The 23862-nt window shown below is 46.3% G+C and overlaps 1 protein-coding gene across 1 annotated transcript in view; it reads left to right on the top strand.

Moving 5' to 3' along the window:
- The window catches only part of LOC138467868 (actin-related protein 2), a 599885-nt gene that overhangs the window by 229501 nt on the left and 346522 nt on the right, over positions 1-23862 (top strand). The window contains exon 4 of the mRNA XM_069608160.1: positions 1071-1143. Coding sequence (XP_069464261.1) covers positions 1071-1143 — 73 coding nt within the window. The remainder of the gene's footprint in view (positions 1-1070; positions 1144-23862) is intronic.

Below are 23862 nucleotides of genomic sequence, written 5' to 3'. Positions count from 1 at the left end.
CCTGGTGTTAATTAACATTTGTAATTTGCAGTTGTTGCTTCCTTGTCTAAGTACTGTTATGTATAGCAAGAGGGGAATGAGGGGGATATGCTTTATAATTACCCTAAAGGTCCGAGGATGGTTAGGTTGGTTATTCCAGGGACCAGGGCAATATTGTGTTTTATGCCAAAGTACTTTATCCCCAATCTTTCTCCTTTCCTGTTTAACCCACCTGGAATGATAATAGCTCCTAATATCTCCGATCCTTCTCAGAGGCAAAGAAAATTAGGTGAACCACATCCCTTAATCACTTCTGGGGTAGGTGTTCCTTTCTGAAAGGAAGATGCAGAATACTGTCTCACCTAAGGGCATCCCATCTCCAATCCCCAAGGAGACACTATCCAGGTGACCCTCCCTCGCTTGCCCACCCCGAAGGGCAGGATCCAAAAGCGATGGCCTTTCCCTGGTCACCTGCACAGAGGATACAAGGGGAGTAGATGTGAGAACACCCTCAGGTTTCTCACATTACTCAATATCTCTTTTTTTTGACAATTGGATCAGCAGAATTTTTCATTTTAACCCTTGAGAAGACCTTTTTCTCAAAACCGAAGGTTTCAGAAAAGCCAGATTGGATGCGGTTACAATGAGAAACCCTTGGTAAATGTAAGAACTGAAAGGAGTACTTTTCAGAGCAAGAGGTCATCAGTAGTTTTGCACTATGTGTAGTCAGCTAGAAAAATATACCTACTTTAGGGGGCACAATTTCAACTTGCCAAGCTTCTAACCAGGGATAAAAAGTTATTCACCCACCCAATTCCTCACACGCACACCCCTTTGCTTACTTTGAAAAGATCAATTATCACTAGCCAATGGTTAGTGATGGGGGCACACTTTAAGGCCATCGCCTACTGTTTGTTAGCATTCACAAACAAGGGCAGTTCTGTTATCCTAAAACTGAAACAGCTTCATGTTTATCCTTTTTGTTTTTCCTGGTTTACACCCTGATCGTAATGATAGAAAATGTGTCATGGAATTTGCCAAACCCTGTTTGTTTAGCATTCTTTGATCACTAAATGTTATTTCTGTTTCAGGTGATGTTTGAAACCTATCAGTTTTCTGGGGTCTACGTTGCCATACAGGCTGTACTTACATTGTATGCTCAAGGTATGTAGGATTTCAGTCTCTTATCCCACAATTTAATGCAAAGCATAGCAAATATCTTTTGAACACTTACTGTATGTATGTATGTTCTGTAGTGTCCTTTGACAGTGTGTATCTGTCATTTCTTACTTGTTGTTGCTGTATCAACATTTAAATATCTAGCCAATGTGCCTCCAGCTCCAGTCCTTAAACTCTGCAGTCCTGCTAGGATTTCAGGCTAATCACTGACTTTATATATTATGGCCCTTTATATGCACTGTATTTATGTTGATTGCTGTGACTTACTGAGGGATCAACAGAGGACCTGATACTCGTATAATGGCTTAACAAAAGATGTTTATTTGGTCCACAAACGCAAGGAACATTGGAGTGAGGGTAATTAAATTGGTACGTCTTCAGAGAGTGTCAGGGCTCAAGGCTACCCAAAATAAAATGCTACAAATGTTCACCAAATCTGAAACTATGCTCCTGGCAAGACAGTGATCATGGGTTGTAAAGTTTCACTATATTGCAGGTCATGGTGAACTTTCCTGGTGTATGTGTCAAATGTCACTCGCTTTTCTCAAGGCTATGAGCTCCCAAGTCCCCCCTCCTGGCAGCTGTCTCCCTTGGGCAATGGTTTCTTGGATTTACAGTGGCAGTCTATTTCATCACTGTCTTTCTTTGTTGATTTTCAGGCCACCAGCAATCTAGTGCCTCATCAAGGGGGGACGTTTTAGGATTGGATATACCCCACTGACTCTAGTGCCTGTGGAGCAAGGGTTTGACTTGGGTCTTGGGCAGCCCACTACAGGCTCCTTAAAAGTTGCAGGACTTGTTTGTCTTTCGAGCTCCTGTCCTCAGTGAGCCTGCAGTTTTTCCAGAACATGTATAGCATGTTAACAAGTGTTCGACAAGCCCACTTGACACCGTTTGTCAGTAAGCGTCCTAGACATTGAGTCCACCTGGCTCAGATTGGCTTGGCAAATTAGCAAATGTTGTTTAGTTCCATTGATGTGGTTGTTTGTCCCACCAGAGACCGGAATATAGCTCCTGGCGGGTCTCTATTGGACTCTCTCGCTTTCTTGGGGTTCTTTATGGTTTCTTGCCTCCTTCCTCTACCCTCCTCGCTATCTTCTGCAATGTATTCTCATTTCCAAACTTCCACCCTCTGAACTTGGGCAAGCTCCTTTTATCAACCACATGGCCCTTGAACGACTGTGCCAAGGATGGATTTAGCAGGGCCACCTGTGAAAGCTTCTTACACTTGATGTTTGGGTACACATGCCTAGCCCTGCCACAACCTTATAAGTGGCTGCTGGTGTTCAGAGAATTCTTAGGTAGCTATAATGAGGGAGGGGCTGCCATTTTGCAATCAATCTTCCCTAGTATGGTGGCTGCGTTATTCTCAATGTAAGGACATCCAAGTATGCATTCCTTTTACTTATCCTGGAATATATATTAATCAAAAAACTTATGTTGAAGGAATGTATTTGTTATATTATATTTTTGTAATGCCAAATAACAGAAACCGGAAGCGCACAACGTGTATGGCGCCGTTTCCCTCTGAGCTTCTATCTCCAAGCGTTTGCGGATCTGGGTGGACTGCTCCCATGTGCATGTCTCTCTTCTCTGGACTTGCTTTCTACTGGAAATGCAAATTGGAAGCCACAGTAGCAAGGGTTTCAGTTTAAACACTACTCGGACTTGTGTTCATGGGGCATGTAGGTGGTTACACGTTTGATCCTCTGTATACCACTTGGGTAATTGGCATTGCCAGGTACGTTGACTGCCCCCAGGTTCCCTTCTACCTAATTTCCTGGTCTCATTCATGGCATGTTTTCACAGTGGATATCCTGAAAACATGGACTGAATCTGACACCCGTGGACTGAAATTGGAGATCTCTGATTTAGTCAGAATTGGTAGTTCTCAATCTTCTTGTAACTCTGCACAGTCCTCTGATATTCTTCTCGTACCATGTGCCTTTAAGTGCAGTTGTTTGCATTTGACTGAAGAATTGATCAAAATGTATTTATTTTCAAAGTTCATGTTGTTTATTTGCATGGCCGGTCAAAAGTTATAAAAGCTTATTCCTTCATTGTACCTCCTTATCGTTTCAAAACCTAAGAAAATAAAGGGTGGGATAGTTGAACAAAAGTAGTTAATTTCTTTGAATGGTTGCAAGGATGATTCATGCTGCAATGCCAGTTTTTAAAATGATAATTTCCTTTGTCTGCAGTAGTTTTTAAAAAGAATTAAGTGCTACAATTGTCAATCATCTTTGATTTCAAAGTGCTGACACAGTAAAAATACAATATACATTGCACAAGTCATGTATTGGCATTTGTACTTGGTAGAGAGGAGCATTTAAAATATGCTGGTGTTCTGCATTTTGTAGGGCTGGGAATATATCTTCTCTTTCCACAGCTGTGAGGTACCCTAGATTTTCTAATTTGTCCTCTCAGTATGGGGACTCCTCTCCATATACTGGACAGAATGCAGACTATATATTCTGGCTCTACATAATCCCAGTTTTATTATAGGAATACATTATTTTTCTGCCTACTAGCGGCAAGATCTAACCAACTTTTTAAAAGCACCACGTCCAAATGTCATGCTAGAGCTTCAAGATGCACTTGCTTTTTATTGGCCTTAACTGAATCATTGTTTGTTTACTATTAAGGAATTGACAGCGACTGCCAGAAACCTTAATTCCTCTGTTCTATAAAGCATGTGCAACAGTCGTTAAGGCTGAGGGTAACCAGTTCATCAGACATGGCTTCTGGGAAGTTCTCCACCTCACCATTAAGGTTACTTACAAAGGAGAAAGTGGGGAATGTGGGAAACCTGAAGATGTCTCCCTGTCTTCGACGGAGGATCACCTGGATGGGTGCTCCTCGGGGAGTGGAAGTGGGACACCAATGTGTCAGACGCGCTGTCCCCCTTCTTATACCTTTTCCCCACCCTATCCGGTAGGATACTCAAACGCTTTATCCCCACAAGCCCCCTTTTCCAACATGAACACTTTCGCACACCACGAAGGACAAACATCAGTGCCATTTACCTGACATGTCCCACCACAAGGCTCAGGCAATTAACCATGAATCACATGCACCTGAAGGTCCTTTCACTTCCACACAGGGATGAAAGGTGCAGCACGAGAGCACAATACAAGCAAGGCAGACCGCACGATGAGAGAGCTAACTCAGCACAGCAATTCAAGAGACAGAGAAAGACGGCACGAACCGAGAGGGTGACGAGAAGAGCCGCAACCTTGACCTTTCTGACGAAGGCCCGTGAAACCTCCGCAGGAGGAATTGTAAAACCTCGAACAATAGTCAGCGTGTGTGGCAGCAGATGTCGAGGGTACTCAGGGCTCTCCTCTGCTGATAATCAAGCCGGGGAGAGACGCTTGCCACCGTGGTACTGTCCTTGACTCCAAAGACAAGAAAAGCCAACTGTTCATCACAGCCAGTGAGTCGAGGGTAGAGCCGATAAAAAACTGAACTGTGTTGAACAAAAGTAGCAAACAGCCAATTGAAGAAAGTACAAAGAACTGTTAATACGAGAGTTTAAAACCAGCTACAGGGGAGTCGGGCACCACGTGGGGGTTCACTTGAGAAACATTGGGCGATTACCCTATTGTTGAAACTACTGTTACCAGAAGGCCTTGGGAACGCTGAGAGAAGAGGGTCAAAGTGGTCATACGGGGGTCTAGCAAAATCCTCCGTAAAGTCGAAGTCTTTGATCGGCAAATGAAGGTAAAGCTAAGGGAAGTGAATCTGGCACTGTGTGAATTGCAAAAGTTGGCAAGAGTAAACCCGATAGAGGGAAGCCGATGAAAAGGGCGCAGAGTCCGGAGTCCCAGTAAATAGTGGGTTGACAAGAGTGAACCCACTGGAGGGATGTCCACAGTGAACTGTTTAAAAAGACATTGATTCATGAACGTTACAGAGGAGATTGTTGAAAAGCTGTTGTGAACCCGGCGGAGGGAGGCAAACAGTCGAGAAGGGTCTGAGCCCAGAAGAGGCAGATGAAGGGGTGTAAAGACATCACCCAACGTGCAAGCAGAAAGGAACTTTTGTTTATTATTTTTGTAATACATCAGTTCCTCGGAGGCAAGAGACTTTTTGTAGAAAAGAAACTTAACCACCAAAGGTCCCGATACCTGAGAGCGGATATGTAGTCTTGTGCTGGGAAAACTCAAGCTTGTGCTGCGCTCCAGAGTCCCGCCTTGTCCAGTGCTCAAAACGCAGGGAAGCGAGACTGCGACTACCGCATCCTGACTTATTATTTGTGAATACTTCTTCCCTTGCTGTGAATCCTATCCCACACTCTTTGTTTGTATTTATGGTAAGGACTGACAATAGGTTTTCTTAGTATAGGCCCTTTTATTTGTCAAGACTGCCTGATTATTATTTGATGGTCGTAGCTTGCTCCCATCTTAGATTTAGATTAGGCGTTTTTCCAACTCGCATGTACAGTTTAACATGCACCCTTGAACTGTGATCACTTATGTCTGTCTTTACTGTTGCCACCATGAGTTCCTTACAGGAAGGCATACTCCTTAGATTTTTATTTTGAGATTACCCAACAAGCAAAGAGTGTTGCTGTTTGTTCAGATGCACAAACCTTTCCAATCCTCACACACCTCTCACACACTAACCAAACACAACCACAACTCTTAAAGCCGCAGCAACCCGCACACACCTCACCACACCAACAACCACACCACACAGACCCCCAAACAACAGCACACGACGGACTCAGAACCGAATAACACGCCAATATGCTCAGCGAATGGTGTTAACCGAACCAATGCTGCCAACCACACTTCACAGCTCCTTTGCTCTTCTCCAAACTTTGTCCTACTAACACGCCTAACCTACCCCCCTTTGTTTCAGATCCGCTAGAGAACCAGGGGACCACTCTGGTGGTGATAGTGCACGGTACAAATATCCTTTGACATTAACATCCTGCACAGTGGTTTCTTAGCATATGCTCCCATATGCGTCCAGGTTGTCTTTTTGAAATTGACAAATTGTAATTTTTCTTTTCCAGCTACCCGCCATGTCCCTCCAACATGGGTCAAGCGTATTGGCTGGAGGTCCTTGTGCATTTTCTTCTACATGCTCCTTTGAATTCAAGCGAGATTTGAGGTTTTCCCTTTTGCAATCCTGCAACTATGCATACATTTACAGTTCTGCTGCCTATTGCAACAAAGTCCCCTGATGGGGACCATCAGGAGAGTGGCACAGAGAATGCTGTGTGCCTCCCCCAGCTAGTGGTTGATCGGGGCAGAATGCTTTGTTCTCCACCACTTGGCAACCGACTATAGCACTAAGTGCACTGAAGCGCTCATATATCAAACATTGGTTACCCCTTCTGAATATAGGAACCTGTAATGCTTCACTAAGATCCCAGCAGCCCCACCCATGAAGTTGCGGCCATGCCGTTTAAGGGAAGGACTTTCCTGAGAACTAGTTATATTAACATAAGGCCAGATGTTTTAACAGTCACCTGCCAACACGCATGGCACCCATTTGAACAAAGACACACTTTACTAAGGTGAAAGCCAGAATCACACAGACAGTTTATCTCAAGTTTGCAAAATCCCACATGTGCTGAGACGTCTTCGTTCTCTTGTTCATTAGACCTGCGCTGTGGATTTCACTTTACTATTCCTTATTGGAAAACCCCCAGCGAAAGAGGCACGTCATTCCCAGAGTCCTCAAAATCCCGGCATTGATGGCACACTATCCTGACACATTTTCACAGCCAGGGCAAGAAAGTTTCAAATCATCCCCTATGCCTCAGTCTGGTCCTGGTACCACAGAAAGCAGGAGCTAATCGCAGCCTTTTCTCAATTCCGTCACACAGGGGCCAAACCATAGGGACAAGCCTACCCTGGGGCAGGAGAGAGGAGAGTATACAAGCCAGCAGCCCCAGTTGCTTGTTATGGGTTGTTTGAGCAGGCTGTGGATGGCGGTTGAAGGAATTTGGAGCAAGATACAGAGATGGTGGAGGCTGTTGGAGGTGGGTTGGGGAGAAGGAGACAAGATGGCGGTGAAGACCTGGAGGGGGTCGTAGTAGAAGGCTGCAGTACAAATTTGGATGAGGTCGTAGTAGAAGGCAGTGGAGAGGATCTGGAGGAGGTGGAAGTCCAAGGTAGTATATACTGGGAAGAGGCAGCAAATGGGGAATTTGGAGACGAACTGGAAGTGGTGGCAACAGCTGAAAGATATCTCGAAGTTCCAGAAGGCTGAAGGTACAAGACCGTGGCAGGGATAACTGTGCAGGAGTAAAGAGCCAGGAATAAATCTCTGAAGATATAGACCCGGGAGTGGTGTGTGGCCTAGTAGAGGGGACTCTTCACTCCAACCTCATGAGTCACTTAAATTATATCTCCAATTGCTGAATAAAACTGTGAAATAACTCTACATGGTAAACAGGAAAGCCAACATGGAGCAGAGCTGCGTGTGGATACTTGGTGCTAGCTTTTCCAGGGTACAGGACTAAAGGAAAGCATGCAATTAGTCAGGAATTGGAGGCAACCACCCTATGTACGACAGGCATGGGCACCCATTGTGAGGGATTTGACGTGGTCACTCCCGGGGCCTTTCCATTAACTTTTGACATTGTGTTGATCCTTTGTATTCTTTAATAACAATTCTAAATCTCATACCTCAAGTCCAGTAGTTTGTGTGTTGTACCCAGCCTCAGTGACACCTTTCTGCTTATTTCTGTCAACTGCAAAATTGGGTATTCTTTCGCCCTTTGCAAGCCAAGGTGTCCCACTTACTTTCTCTGCTGTTTACCATTCACATGGCTGTGTTTGGGTACTTCAGGCAATGATGACCGAATTGTCCAGAATACTCTGATAATGATGCCAGCACAGCTTTTGCATATCTATGTGTTGTACATCCTAAATATTTTATGTTCCTGGAAAAACAGAAATCGTAGTAATACAGAAAGGGTTCTAATGAATCTGAGAGTTTACGGAATAACACTTGATGTATTTAAAAGAAAAAGGTACCCTGATAACTCCCTTTCCCCAGACCCCAATGTCTCATCCCTCTGTTAAACACATTTGCGAAAAATGTTGCCTGGCGTATACCATTCGGGGGCTCATTTTTTTTGTATTGCTACACTATGTTACAAATATGATATGAAATGATATGATTGGTTATTTATAACGCGCTTAATACCCAGAGGTTTCTAAGCGCGGACCCGGGGATCGAACCTGTGTTGCTCTGTGTCGTCTTACTTCCAAGGCGAGCACGTTGCCCCTGAGCTATCCTCCCGTGACAGCTCAAGAAATGCTCTGCGCCTCAGATGGTTCAAGGGTTTTAATTTGATTTTTCAGGGCCAGGGTCCATCCATCCATCCATCCATCCATCCATCCATCCATCCATCCATCCATCCATCCATCCATCCATCTCTCTCTCTCTCTCTCTCTCTCATCTAAACAATAAGTACAAAGCACCAATCCTCCATAGCCCCGGTGTCCCTACTCCCCAGTTAAAATATTTATCGCAGGTTTCACTCGAAGTTCTGATTTATCCTGAGGATGAACACATAAAGGCCAGTGCCTTACTTACCCATGGAATTTCTAAACTGTCCCTACACTATAGGGCCATTCCAGAGGGAGGCACCTGCAAAGGAGAGGGATCTATCCCCCATTCTCTGCTTGGAGAAACAACTGAATCACAGAGAATTAGATAGATGACCAGAGAGCTCTACAAGTAGGGTATCTAGGCAGAGATTGCTGAAGATGGTGAGGGCCATAGCCCCAGAAAGCCTTGTGGACGATGCAGAGGGTCTTGAACTTGATCCTTGCAGCAACAGGTAGCCAATGGATGGATTTCGGGGCCAGAGAGATGCAGTGCCTGGGGCTGAAGCCAAGGATCAGTCCTGTTCTGGATGATTTGAAGAGGGCAAAGAGTAGGGTTAGGCCGATTGAGAAAGAGGCTGTTGCCGTAGTCCAGCCTAGTAAGAACCAGAGCTCTGGAGACTGAGAGTTTCTGGGGAAGGTGAGAAAGGGGAGAATACTTTTGAGGAGGTGCAGCTGGAAATCTGCCTTTTTTGGCAAGGTCCGTGATGTGGGGACAGAGTGGAGTCGAAGGTGACCCCAAGGTTTTTTGCCGCCTCACATGAGGGTGAGGGGAGAGGGCCCAAGGAGGGCGGCTAGAGTGAGGGAGGAAAAGCAGGAGCAGGGTTCCCAATGAAAAGGATCTCAGTCTTACTGGCATTAAGGCAGAGATTGTTAGAGGCGCACCATGCCTGAATAGCTGATAGACAGTGTTAAGATGGATTTCTGAACTCTGACCTGGTGGCCAGAGGTTCAGAAGGCCAGCCTAGTTTCTTGGAACAGGGTATCCTTCTGGACAAGCCAGACAAATCAGGGTAGCATTGGCAGCGGTCAAAACTAGGTCTCAGGAGGGGTGAGGGGGATTCAAAGCCCACAATGAGCACACACCGTAAACAAATCCACAAATTACTCTCAGGTGTATATAAAAAAAAATATACATTTATTAAAAGCCTTTTAAGTCAAACACAAAGTTATTATTCAGCAGTAATAACAAAACCAACACAACATGAATCTAGCAAACATATATACATAATCAATGGCCTAAAGGAATAGCACACAGTATTGATCCACAACCTGCAAAGAAAGGGGTCACACAGTGCGAATATCGTTTAGGCAGTCCTTCACAATTCAAACCCAAACTAACAGTCAGTCCAGTCCCTAAGATGAGTGTAGCCTTGAGCTTGAAAGTACTTTCGGTGCTGGGGCACGCGATCGTGCGGTTAGAGTCAAAACGGGGTCTCTTCAAGGGGCTGTAGCGACTCAGGAAGGTGGGTGAAGCAGTGAAGAATAAGTTGCCACTAATTGCGCAGGGTCTCCCCGAGAGGGCAGAACAGGATCCAAGAATTGGGAATAGTTTGGTAGCACAGGCTACCTCGATAAAGAAGAGTGGCCCTCAGGGGACAATCGTGCGTACAAAATTGATAGATGTGCCAGGGGCCACCGGTAAGGGTTGCAAGTACTCACCGACCCTCAGCCCACTCCAGACCAAACTTCGGCAGTCGAGTCCACTTCGGTCGCAGATTCAAATCCTGCAATTGAGCGGATTTCGGGGGCTACGTTCCAGGGGTGATTCTGTGGCAGGACAGTGTCGATTTCTCTGCTCCTGATGAAGGGATCATGCCAATTCCGCTGCAGCGAGTCTGAGGGCACAGGGGGGGCACATCAGCAAGGCACCCCCCGAAGTTAGTCACCACAGTTAAGTGACACAGTAGCTGCGTATGCTCGGGTTCAGGCGTACTCTCCTAATTCCAGGCCTATGAATGCTAGGTGTATGAAACTCGGCGGGAGAGTGCCTTATACCCAGAGCTCAAGAAGGCGGCGGTTCCAGGGCAAAGATCCTGTATGAGCTGGTCAGTTCACTGGGTCCTCCAGGAACACTTCCGAAAAGGCTCACTTACAGGTTAAGTTGGAGGTGCCGAGAATAGTTGGTCCCACTATTCAAATGGGTTGAAACGCCCTTCGATGCCTTCTAGGTTCGATCTGAATCAGGGGGTCCGACGGGACAATAGCAGGCTCAGGTTGCCAAACCTTCCAGCGGTTCACCAGCGTTTCCACGGTTCTGCTTCAATGATTCAGGATACTTGGCCCCTTTCCCAAGTTCGGTGTGAACTCCGAAGATCGACCTGGAATGGGTGTAAGATGCCTTCTCTTATCCAAAATCTCCTTCGCGCTGGGTCCCAGTCATCCCAGCACACCAGACATCCTGGCACCCAGGATGTGTATTGGAACTAGACCACTCCAGCCCACATCCTGGAGGTACACACACAAGGCATGCAGAAGCCTGCGAAAGCTTCGGTTTGCGCGGGGGTCTGCATGACCAAATAAGGAATTTCCCGGGTCTGCTCGACCTGGGAAAGGCAAAGGGACAAGATAGCCAAAGGACAGAACAAAGGATCGTGTGACATGGACATTTTAGGCACTGGCCACTGTCCTGGGCCAAATGCGGTATGGACCATTGAAAAGAGTTGAAAATACACAAAAAGTAATAGCTGGCACCAGCTCTGTCCAAGGCACAACTGTACATTCCCGAAAAAAAGAATCCTTTGAGGGTGTCTAGGGCCTTAAAAATCAGAGAGACCCCAGCACACTGTACTGGAAGGTACATTGTGCACTGACCAAATGTTGCTAGCAACGAAGTGAAAGACTAAGCGAAACAAAGTCTCCGATTACTGATGGTCTTAAGGGCATGTCAGTTTCCCTATAACAAAATGAGCAAAAGCCCAGTGGAGTACAGCAGAAGGCTGGGCTCCACTGGCAAAAGTCAGGCTATGATGGTCAGACAAAAGCAGCAAGTTTGGGGCTGGGGGTTCACAACTGGAGGGAAAAATACCCATAAATGGAAATCTTTTCTAACAGACTGGGATGAGCGAGGAGGAGGATGCCAAGGGTAGCCTGAAAGAGAGCTGCGTGCCATCCGCATAACACTGACCATTTGAGGAAAAGGTAGAGATCAGAAGGGCCAAAGGGACCAGATAGACATTGAAGAGCTAGGGTGAGAGGACAGAGCCCTGGGGGAAAACCACATGTGGAACGAGAGGTGGAGAAAAAGTACCAAAGCTGAACCTGGGAGGGTCAGTTGAAGAGGAAGGAAGTCAGCCATGTCAATGCCTGATCTGTGATGCCCAGGGTCTCGCAGAGACGATTAATCCGGATGGCGTGAATGACCGTGTTAAATGCAGAGGAAAGGTTAAGGAGACTGAGGACAGGGGGAGAGTTGGAGTCAAGGTTAGAGAGCAGATCTTCACGAGTGTTCAGGAGAGCAGTTTCCATGCCTCTGGCTGCTCTGAAGCCAAACTGATGGTCATGGAGACTAGCAACAGATTCAGTGTGTAGAGAAAGCTGGGAGATGGCCAGTTCTTCCAGGAGTTTGCCCAGGAAAGGAGCGATAGAAATTGGGTAATATTTAGCCAGACAGGTATGATCAGCAGAAGGCTTTTTTAGGAGGGGGTGCTCAAGGGAGTGCTTGAACAGAGAGGGGAAAGATCCATTGGCGAAAGAATGATTACAGAAATCGGCCAAGGCTGGTGCAAGGGTGGAAACGTGGTCCTTAATAGGGGCAGCACCTGTTTGGATGACACTTTCATAGATTGGACTTGTCTGTAAACATAGTCAGGTGTAGTGAGAGAGAAGGTTAGTGAGAAGGAGGAGAAAATAAGAGAGCGAGAGAGAGAGGTGGCCAAAGGGGGCCCGGGAGAGGGAGAGGACGACGAAAGCGAGGGTAGGATGTCATGTGTTTCAGTGATGAAATGAGAAGCAGAGGCCCTGGAAGGGAACAGGAGAGGTGCTGTCCTGACCCTTACCCCTGGCCCTCACTCGCAAGTCAGCCTTCCAGTTAGGGCCAGGTCAAAGGCCTTAAAACCGCATCCAAGACTCTCTTGGAGTCAGTCCTGGCGCCTTTGGCGCCAGGCTCATAGCCATCATAAAGGCCAACATTAGAATGGGACTATTTACTTGGGACTATTTAACTTTGGGGGGTGGGGGAGTTCAGCCAACATGGAGGCACACACATAGTTCAGTTACAAGGAACTGAGCTATGCGGTCTAGTCTTTTGGATGTGGCAGGCCTGGGACTATTTTATCTGGACTACTTTACCTGAGACTATTTAAACCGCACCCAAGCAGCAGAACATGCTTCGCGTTATTCTGCTGTGGGCAGCGTAACGCTCACCATGTCCAGTTCTTTGATGCCAGCTTACCTGAAACCAAGGACCTGCAGAGAGAGAAAGAACACTACAAAACTTATCTGGAATAGTATCCTGTCTTCAATCCATCGCCAACTTCAGTTCCACTCACCTGAAGGTACGAACTCCATTAAGCGGCACCGCATGCATCCTGGAATACCATAACCTGGAAAGAGGAGAAAGAAAGAAAGCATTAGTAAGCTTTTGCTCACGTTTCCTAACGAAGAAAGCCACACAATTCTTACCTGGGTAGTCATCTCCTGGTCAGTATCATCGCTGGAACATCATGGTGCTCGGCGAGGAACAAAAGACACAGGTTAGCAATATAAAAGGCTAAACATCGCGCATTACTCACCAGACAGCATCGCGCACACCGTGCTTTCGCCTACCGGCCCATGCTCATCTTCAAACTGCATGACAACACCAAAATACCTTTCCATACCTAAAAGGAAAGAAGCAAGACATTATTATTCGAACTAAGAGGAACATAAGAACTGCATATAAAGACTGTAAAGCAGCAAACCTACGGAGTCACAGCAGGCCTGGATTCCCACAGGGGGCTTACACCAGTGAAGTAACTTGGTCGCTGCTCGCCCTCCACATCTACGCGCCCCGGCCACAAGGAGCAGGGCGGAGAATCCACCTTTTACAATATTAAGGTGAGAAGGCCCAAGGGGGAGGAAGGAAAAAATAACTTTTTTGCTTTTTTGTCCTTCTTTTATTTTTACGCTGGGCCACCGTACGTGACTGCAGCCCCGCTTTCCTGAGCTGCCCTGCGCATCGTCCTTCAGTCCCTTTCTCCGCACGTTCGGGGTCGGACGCACTTGCATCTTAGGGATTTCTTTCTGTCTGCTCCCTTGTTCTTCATATTCCTGCTCCGGTTCCATGGTCTTCTTTCTTCTGTCTATGCCGGAGCGTCTGGGATTCGTGTCCTGTGCTTCATGTGAACGTCGTTTCGTGAGGGCGGATCCCCACACTCGCTGTCTTGAGTGCTTGGGCCCGGAACACTGGTGGGACTCTTGCTTCTACTGCGACTCCCTCTCCGTCCGGGCACTAGAGCGTCGACTTGTCAGGTGGGAGAAGGTGTTCCAGCAGATTCCTCCTTCAAATTTACAGAAGTTTATTGAAGAAAAAAGTAAGCAGCTGGTAAATTCCTTCCTTTTCAGGGCATCCCGGCCAGCGGACTCCTTCCCAGGGTCTTCTGGTTCTGTGGGAGGCCTGAGTGACTCTGGTACAAGCGTTCTCCCTAGGGTGTCCGGGAAGGGATCTAACCTGGACTCCAGAGTTTCCTCTGTGGTTCCCTGTAAGGGGGCTACCAGGACAGGATCTTCATCCGAGGTTCCCCATCTAGGGGCTGTGGTTAATCCAGTACTTCTGGGGCTGATTTCACCAGGGTAGCTCTTGAGTTTTCCAAATCTGAAACTAAGCGCACCAAGACTTGTCTCGAGGTTACCGTTAAGGCGACTAAATGTAGCAGGGTTACCCCCGAGGATCCGCAACTTGGGGCTATATCTAAGACCGGCAAGCTCGAGGGGCCTCCTCCGAAGGCTCTGGCTACTGGGGGTGACCCTAAGCCTTCCCACACACAAGCCTGTGGTTGAACGGATTCTGCTAAGGGGGCAAAGAAGGCAGTTAAACACCCTAAGTCTTCAAGTACCGGCTCTGCCGAGGTTCCCTCACTGAGTGCTAATTCTCTAGCAGATTCTAAGGGGTCGCAGAAGCACTCTACATCTGCTAGCACCGGCTCTGCCGAGGTTCCCTGTCACATGCCTAAAATGGAACATAAATCCTCTGATACCCCTGTGGTGAGAATGGCCTAGCTGACTCCTGTGGCCCAGTTCACCTCAGCAAGTAACATAACGGAGGTCCAACCTCCGCCATCTACGGTGGCCATTTTGACTACCTCTCGCACACCAACGTTCTCAATGGCTAGTTTCGAGGGGCCTGTTTTTTGGGGCAGAGCAGCATTTTCCACGTAATGTGGATAATACGAATCCGTTCTGCCCTCCGATGGATTTGCGTGCTTGTTTTCCGCTGCCACATATGGTCTCGCTCCCTCCCACATCCGCTCCCTTGCTTCACGTGGATCCAGTTGGCGAGGGCCTTCCTGGTAACCATCCTCTTTGCAATCCTGGAGGTAGGTGGCCTCTACCCACTCCAGTGCGTAGGCCTTCTTCTGAGGATGCTTTTTTTTGGCAAATTTCAGACGCTTATGCACTCTGATCCAATGAAGACATACTTTAAGGAGCTTTTCAAGGAAATGTATCCTAAGCCATCTGACCCGCAACGTGCTCCGGTTACTCCTCCGCAGGTCCCGGTAGTGCCACCTCCTCCCCACTTACATTGGGGCTGCCGCCTCCACTTTCACCTTTGATAAAGGCTCCCGTTGCGCAGTCAAGTCTGCCCACGGGGTCTGAGGTGCCATGTGCTGCGGATCAGGATTCTGTTCCTGCCGCAATGGATGAAGATCAAGCCGATCAGGATAGCGACGACCCGGCCTGCTTTATTAGAGCCTTTCACGACTGGGTAGTGGATATGATGGCATTGCTAGACATTTTAATACCCGAGCCTCTGGCTCCACAATAAGGTGTACTTGTTAGGCAAGATTTTGTGCAGTACCCTCTGGGTGCACTACAACAACTTGACTTCTTGGCAATAGGAACCCAACCTTTGGTATCAGTCTGTACTACACAGGTTGGTAGTGTGGCTGAGCAGCCAGGCATATCTCAAGAGGGGTCAATGCGAGCAGTAGGGGAGTTAAACAAAGATTCACAGTGCAATTATCCAAATAACAAGGTTTCTTGATTAAACAATTAGTAATTTATTCAACAGTCAGTTTGAATAAGCCTTCTTTAGAAGGGGCAATATAATAGTAACACACAAATACACTCCAAAACACACACTCTTAGTTTCTCTAAATCAGCGAGTACCCATTTGGGATGGCACACACACTTCCTACACCCTCAGGTGACTTAAATAGCTAGGACACTGGACATTAATATATCACTGGTACATTTAGAGCAATACTATTCAGTGTTATTAGAATAAAGCAAGCGGTTGCACAAATATTCTTAAGCAGGTAAGTTCTTTTGAACCCACCAGTGTAAAGTTAACCCTGTCCTGGAAGAAAGGTAATAACACACCATCAGAGGAGAGAAGAGTCATTCAGGGAGCCAGGCCAGCCAATGTCAATTGAGCAAAAGTCTAGGTGAGCTGAAGCACTTCTTGCAGGTAAGTAAGTCTTGCACAATGTTTTAGAAGTCTTTGTAGAAAAAGTAGAATCAAAGTAGGGTCACAAGCTGGGAAGCTTGTTGGGTGTAGAAGATGCAAGCAACTCTACAGGAGCAACCAAGACGGGTCTCAACTGAGAACAAGTAAGGCTACCAGACAAGAGGTAATTTTTCTTAGACTTTACAGTGCCTTTGGTTAGAACAAATGGTTCCAGCTGGCTTCTCTTCCTGTGTGGCTCTGCAGATCTTTTTGTTCCTGTGCCTCAGTCGTGGTGACAAGAGGGAGGACTTCTGGGGACTCCCTCTTGTCACCACGTGGGCAACACAAGGGGGCGGTCGGCGACTGCAAAGGGCAAACTTCAATTCAGTGGCACTTTGGCATTTCAGCTCCTCGCGTTTGACAGCAAATAGCAACACTGCGGTTCTCGGATACCACTTCAGACTTTCCTTGCTTCTGGGGTCCAGCACTCTGTTAAGGTGGCTCCGGCTTGGTCAGTCCTGCATAAGGAAGTCCAGAGGATCTTCCTAGCACTCGGGTCCGACTTAAAAGCGATCCACTCGATTTGGGGTTCCTCTCCCTGGCACTTCGGTTCCAGCAGCAGAAGCAGCAGTAGAAGCACAGCCAGCTTCGAGAGGATGTCCAAACGAGTTCACTTTGGAGTTGATTGGTCCCACAAACCCAGGGGGAGAAGTAGTCCTTGCAGGGCTTCTCTAGTCAAAGCGAATTTGGGGTTTCAGCACAGCAGCAGGGCTTCATCGGGCTAACCAACGGTCCATGAGTTGCAGCAGGCATGTCTTCCAAGTTCTTCTTTGGATTCCTTCGTCCAGTGGTCGACTCTGCCTGCTGAGCCAAAAAGCCTCACCTTTTGTGCAGGTTTGTCACATTCATTCCAGCCTGGCTGTCAATCACACAGCAGGGTGGCTGTCCTTCCCGGACAGCCAGCCGACCAATCACCTTGTGTGCATTTCTGTAAGCAAGGGGGTTAAGCACAGGGAGTTTCGGGCACCTCCTTCACTTCCTGCCCCTGCCAGACACCCTGGAGCCCGAGACGACTTCACTTGTGAATCCCGCCAAACACAAAGCGAACAAATGGACCAAACCTGGTTTGACGCGCAGAGTAAATCTCAAGAAGCTCCTTTCCAGCAAGAAATGGCGAATAAAGAAGACCGGGGCCTTTTTGACAAAATGGGCACCCAGGGGTGCTTTACTGCAGCTGCAAACGCAGCCCGCAGTAAAACCTCCCAATGGTAGTTAAAAGTAAATCACTGCCACCAGCCATTAATTGTAGAAAGGGTTACATAAAACTGTTACATGAGAAACTAGACAAAGTGGATACTAAGTAACCCCTCCAGCTCTCTGTTGTAAGATAGTGTGTACTGGTCTAGAAAATTACAAATGTAAGTAAAGTCAATTTCACTTTACTGCTCTTGGAAACAGTAGTTTATTCAAGAGAAGGTATTTAAACCTTTGGGAAATCTGAAAGACTTCCCTGTGCCACTGCACTGAAGGTGCTATGTGTTGCAATATAAAAAGATGATGCCTATGGAGTTTGTCAGACTTCAAAAACAAAAGGAACACAGAGTTTAAATCACAGTAAAAAACATGAGCGTGGGAAAAAGGTCTCAGTCTCTCCAGGTTGAAAATTAAAAAGTCCTAGAGTCCAGCAAAAAGTGCTGGGGGTCTCAAAGATAGAGAGGAATTAGCACATTTCTGAGAATTCTCCCTAACAGTACTCAACGACCAAGACAACATAGTGTTACTTCTAATCTACAGGCCACCATCCGCCAACCCGAACTACACAACAAAACTCGCCGACACATTGCCAAACTTTCCACCTACCATGACAGCCCAATTGTCCTCTGGGACTTTAACATCTGGTTTGAAAGAGAGAATGAAACCACAGTGAACTAACTCTGCGCCCTCCTAGAACTACTCCACTTCACGCGAATAGAATAAAGGTATCCACCCACAATGATGGACACACCTTGGACGCAATCTTCTGCAGAGTAGGACTCTGTGCATCCGCCCCACCGATACCAATGGTATGAACTGATCACTACCTAATACCATTCTCCATCATACTTCAAACATGAATTCTGCCCGGAAATGCAATATTACACGCGACAAGGAAACGAAACTGGAAGAATCTTGACTTGGAATCCTTAACAGACCTGCTGCAATCGACTCAACCAAACACCACTGAGATGAACAGAATGCTCTCAGATTCAACGGAAAAGAAACTGATCACAGAGGCCCTAGACAGCTAGCACCAGCAAAACCTTTCAAAGCCACAGCAAAAAAGATGGCAGCAAGGTGGTACACTGAAAAGCTGTGAAAACTCAAAAAAACCAACTGCAAACTGGAAAGAATATGGGCAAACCATTACAATAAACCAGACAAAAAAAAATACCTAAGACAACTCAGAATATACAAATAGTCAGTCTTCATAGCAAAATCAAAGTACTAAGCCACAAGAATCCAATCGGCAACCAACCCACAAAAAGAACTCTTCAGAATCATCAGAGGTAAAACAAAAAACTACATCCTGCAACAAAGGCACGATCCCAACTCAAGAACTATGCAACAACATCACTAACTAGCTTAGAACAAAAATTGAAACAATCCAACAGACTATCGCTAACACAACCGCTGAACAATTGATGACTGGCAATGTGCCAACCACAGCAAAACTTGTCTTATTCAAACCCTTGCCTACCCACCCCGGCATCTTCAAAGAAGTCCTCAACCACAGCATCCCAGCATCACACTTGCGGCATCTGATGTACTTATCCCTAAACACAGGAATAGTACCGAAATCATTCAAATCGGCTTACATCAAACCACTGATAAATAAAAAACGAATCGGAAAGCGTGGAAGACCCAAGTAACTATAGACCAATATCCAACCTGCCCTACCTGGCAAAAAATACTCAAGAACCATGCATAAATTTTTTTTTATTTTTTTATTTGTTTTTTAATCTAAAAGATTTTTTAACAAACGGCAGCAAGAACTGCCCGTCAAATTTGGCGGTCAGATTGGTGGAGCGTTTCCTGAAGCCTGTCGTGGGAGCAGCACGTTGAAGATGTGGGTCATGATGTTTATTGTTGCGAGCTGCCATGACTGTTTATCGCCGTCTATCAGTTTGTTCCAGCACGATTCTTCGTCTTGTAGGGTAAAGTTTGTGAAAATGTCTTTCAAATAGGTGCGTCGAATGTCTGTCGTTGACGGACAGGTCAGAAGAAGATGACGTATGGATTCCTTTGCCGAAGTTGATTTGCAAAGCCGGCAACTGCTGGTAGTAGATAAGTGTCTGATCGATAGAATTTCGTTAGTTTCCAGAAGATTTAGTCTTATTCTTAGGTAGTGGTTTCGCGCCAATCTGTTCGGAAATAGTTTCAAGTATGGTTGGACACTATCAAGTTTCTTGCAAAAGACTGGTAGATGGTTGGTGAGTTTGTATCGCATAGCCGTATCGGTGGTGAGAATCCAATCCAGTTCTTTGATTTTTTTGGTGACTCTGACTGGATTGTTGATAAGGTCCTCCGTGCTACAAGCCACTGAGTCTAGGATGGATAAGATTTTTGTTTCCCAGTGAGTGAGCATTCGACAAGTTCCAAGACGAAGTTCTTCACTTATCAACTTGTAGGCGTATGGGGCGTCGTTCTGGATGCACTTCCGATAGAGCAGGACGCTATTACAGTCGATGGTTGCTTTCAATGATGAAAGCGTGAGTTCACGTCTAATCAGTGTTATTGGCGTGGATTTAGGGAGACCTAAGACTGTTCTCCAGAAGGATGCTTCCAAATTCTGCCACAGGTCTTGGGGGATGGTCGGCATAGCGTCCACACCGTATGTCAAGGATGGTATGACTTTTTTTTTGTAGAAGTCTCGTACTGGTATGATTGAAAATCGGCCGAATTTAATATCAATGGCTTTTCCTTGTGTCGCTAGTTTTGTGGTTTTTCCACGAAGTGCCTCTTGCATCGCATTGTCTCTTTGAGTGCTGTCTAGAATGACTCCGAGGTATTTAAAACTATAGACTTTCTCGATAGTTGTTTCGCCTAGTCTTAGCGGTAGGGTGGATTTCTTTTTTGCAGATTTCTCAATGACCATCATTTTCGTTTTTGATTGGTTAATTTCCAGATTGTTTGTCGTCATGTATTGTTGTAGGTTTGTTAGTTGCCGTTGTAGTCCTATCGGAGTGTTGTCCAGAAGGATTAAGTCGTCTGCGTATAAGAGCCGACTGATCTGATCTCCTCCGAGTTTGGGGGGGAACGCTCGAATCTCTTTTTCTGTATCTTGGAAATCGCCTAGATAGGACCAAAACAGGGCGGGGGCCAGGGGGCAGCCCTGTTTGACTCCTCTGGCTGTTGTTATCTCTTCGGTTAACAGGCCTTGTTGGTTCAGGCGTACCCGCATAGAAGTATTGGTATATAGGGCTTTGATGGGGTTAAGTATGTCTGGGGGACATTTCCATAGAGCCAGTTTCTTCCATAGTCTTTCCCGGTCCACCTTGTCGAAAGCCTGTGTCAAGTCGACAAAGGCGATGAATAGGCGTGGACGGCCCTCCATGATTTTGCTTTTCAGGGCACTCAGTATTAATATGTTTGCATTTGTCCCCAGATTTTTTTTTAAGCCAGTTTGTAGTTTGTCGTGGCAGGGAGCTTCATTGGCCCAGGCAGTGAAATGGTTTAGCAAGAGTGACCCAAACAACTTTCCTATTGGGTCAAGGAGAGCGATCGGACGATAGCTAGTAGGGTCTGACCTATTGCCCTTCTTAAAGATAGGTACCACGTTAGCACATTTCCACGTTGGTGGAATGGTTTTTGTGGCGGAACATCGTCTGAAGATTTGACTCAACAAGGGCGCCCAGGTTTCCGGGTGTGCTTTTAAATCAAAGTTCGTGATGCCGTCAGGGCCGGGAGCACGAGATGGTTTCAGTTTTTTGATTAACGTTATGATGTCTTCGATGTTATCTAAGCACCTCCAAGGGGTGTCGTTATTTGTCGTCCTAGAGGTTACTGTCGAGGTACGCTTAAACAGGGTGCTGAAGTACTTTTCCCAGGCCAACTGGCCAATACCGTTCAACTGACTTAGGCGCGCCCCTGGCGTTGTTGAATGTAAGAGGGACCAGAAGTCTCTTGCGTGGTTTCCTGTTATAGCTTTCAGGATGTCTTCTGCGTCTTGTTGGTAGAGCTTGTGCCGGTGGCCCTTTAACCAAGTTTTGTATTTTGTAGCTGCTTCTTTCATGATGGTCGTGGCCTGTGGGGGGGCAAGTTTTCGTGCTAGTCTTTTAGTCTTCCTTAGCTCTCTTTTTCGTTCGGCGACCAATTTGTCATACATATGTTTTTGGTCGACTGCCATTGGCCTTTTGGTCTTAAATGGGACTCTACAGACGGTCATCAAAGGTGTGTAGTCAACCGCCAACGTGTGTAGATGTTTGGCTCAGTCGTTATAGAGCTTTGAAATGTTTGTTATTGCCTTTTCCGTGATCCTGAGTCTTGTCCCTTGAGCGTTAAGATCGAGTTCTGCACACATTGTGTGGTTTGTCGGCGGATTAGTTAACCAGGTAGTCTCCAGCAGATTGTGGTCACTTTCCCTTGTTTTAATCACTTTGAAGGAATTGATGTGTAGTAATAGAGGACGTGATACCAGAATGTAGTCGATTGTGGAGTTTGAATTCGCTCCTTCCCATGTAGGGAGTCTGTTTGGGTCAGCAAAGACTTGATCCAGGTTGTCGAAAGATCTCGATTTCATAAGGTTTTGCCATTTGATGGATCTCTGGTCTTGGACGTTTTTTACATTTGGAAGCCTTTGACTTTTCGCTCTGCTGGCTATGGATGTTTAGATCTCCGCATAGGACTACGTAGTCTGGGTGGTGTGTGACTTGCACCCAGTCCAGTTCTTGTTCTATTGTTTTGATAAATTTCCCGCACTCGACAGTTGCCGGGTTCCAATAGATGGTGACAATTATGATTTTCTTCGTTGTTAGTTTATTTGATTTTTCATCTGTTGTTTTCCAGTTTAGTTTGACCATCATCATGAAGTGATTTTCTTTTATTTTATATGAGTCCGTTAGGCCTCGACCGCCGCGGATTGCGATGAGCAGCCCCGCTGTAGGGCGGCCTAAGAGGCCCTTCTTGGCCACCACTGTGTGGATCTCGTAGCCGTCGAGAATTGGGGGTAGAAGAAGCCATGTCTCCTGAAGACAGATAATGTCGTAGACTGTTAAGTTCGTGGATCCTGGGGTTGTTAGGTGGAGAAAACCTCGGGTGTTCCACGAACACATTTTTATTTGGTCTTGGGCTTTGGGGATCTGATGGGTGTAGGTGTTGCTGAGAGATCTTCTCTTGGGTGGCTATTTTTGTAAGTTTTGTTTGAGGGCTTTCGGCAGCCAGGACCAAAATGAATGGGGAGGTGAGGGTTGAGATGTGCTTACAGCCCCCTGGTATGTCTCATTTTGGACTGTCCTTTGGAGCTTTGGAAGTTCTTTTGAGTATTTGGTTATTGCAGTTATCGTAGGTTTTTCAATTTTCTTGAGCGCTGGAGTCGAGTTTAAACCATGCATAAATATTTCGACTTGGCTACATAGAAACAAATGAAATACTCGACCACTTGCAAGTTGGCTTCAGACCCACGAGAGGAACGGAATCGGCACTCCTGTCCATATGGGACGACTTAAAAATAAATGCAAACAACAGCACTTAATCTGCCCCATACTACTGGACATATCAGCGGCGCTCAACACTATGAGTCAGACAACACTAATAAAAAGCCTAGTGGAATGCTGTGTAAAAGACTCTGCGTTAAAATGGCTAAAATTCTTCCTCCCTTATCGAACCAAAAGCACCTACCTACCTACCACGTTTTGCTTCAAACACCAAAAAAGTCTCTTGCAGAGTGCCACAAGACTCCAGCCTCTCCCCGCTCCAACATCTGAATGTCTCCCTTGATGAAAATCATTTGAAACCATGAACTGACCGCCTACAACTGCGCAGATGACACACAACTCATCCTCAAAATAGCCACAACACAAGACCCAAGCAGCACCCTCAACAGTTGCCTCACCAACAAATATAGCTGGATGCCCATGAACAACCTCAAATTAAACCCTGCAAAAACAGAAATTATCTCACCCCCAGATGGCAACACATCCAACTCACAACTGAACTGGCCACCTTTCATGGGAACCCAACCCGATACTTCCATCGTGATAAAAAACCTAGGAAGACTCATGGACAATGGATTATCACTGGAACCACAAGTCAACATTATTAAAAAGCAAAGCTTCTCCCTCCTAAAACTACCAGAGGGATGCTCATGTACATCTCTTTCTCACATAAAACCCTTGCAATCATCTCAATAGTAATGTCAAGAATCGATTATGCAAACAACCTTTACCTTGGAATGCCAGAATGGCTCACTAAAAAACATCAGTGCATCCAAAACAGATTAAACAGAGACCACATCACACCAGCTCTGAGAAGCCCACACTAAAAACGCATTAAATTCAAAGCCCTCTGCATTGTCCACAAATCATTACACGGACAAGCAGCCAAATTTCTCTAGGCCAAGATCAGCTCCCTCCAACCATGAACAGACGACCTCCAAAACAAAACAAAACGAAAAAGACAAATTCAGAGGAACAGCATTCTCATGCCTGACTACTAATCTATGGAACACAATAAAAAAAGGAAATTGGGACCACCTCACCTTCAGAAAATGACTGTAAACATGGC

The sequence above is a fragment of the Ambystoma mexicanum genome, chromosome 4q (assembly GCF_040938575.1).
Source record: "Ambystoma mexicanum isolate Mex_15411 chromosome 4q, UKY_AmexF1_1, whole genome shotgun sequence".
NCBI lineage: Eukaryota > Metazoa > Chordata > Amphibia > Caudata > Ambystomatidae > Ambystoma > Ambystoma mexicanum.
Note: the sequence above shows the minus strand (reverse complement) of the source record. Positions and strands in the feature narration are given on the sequence as shown.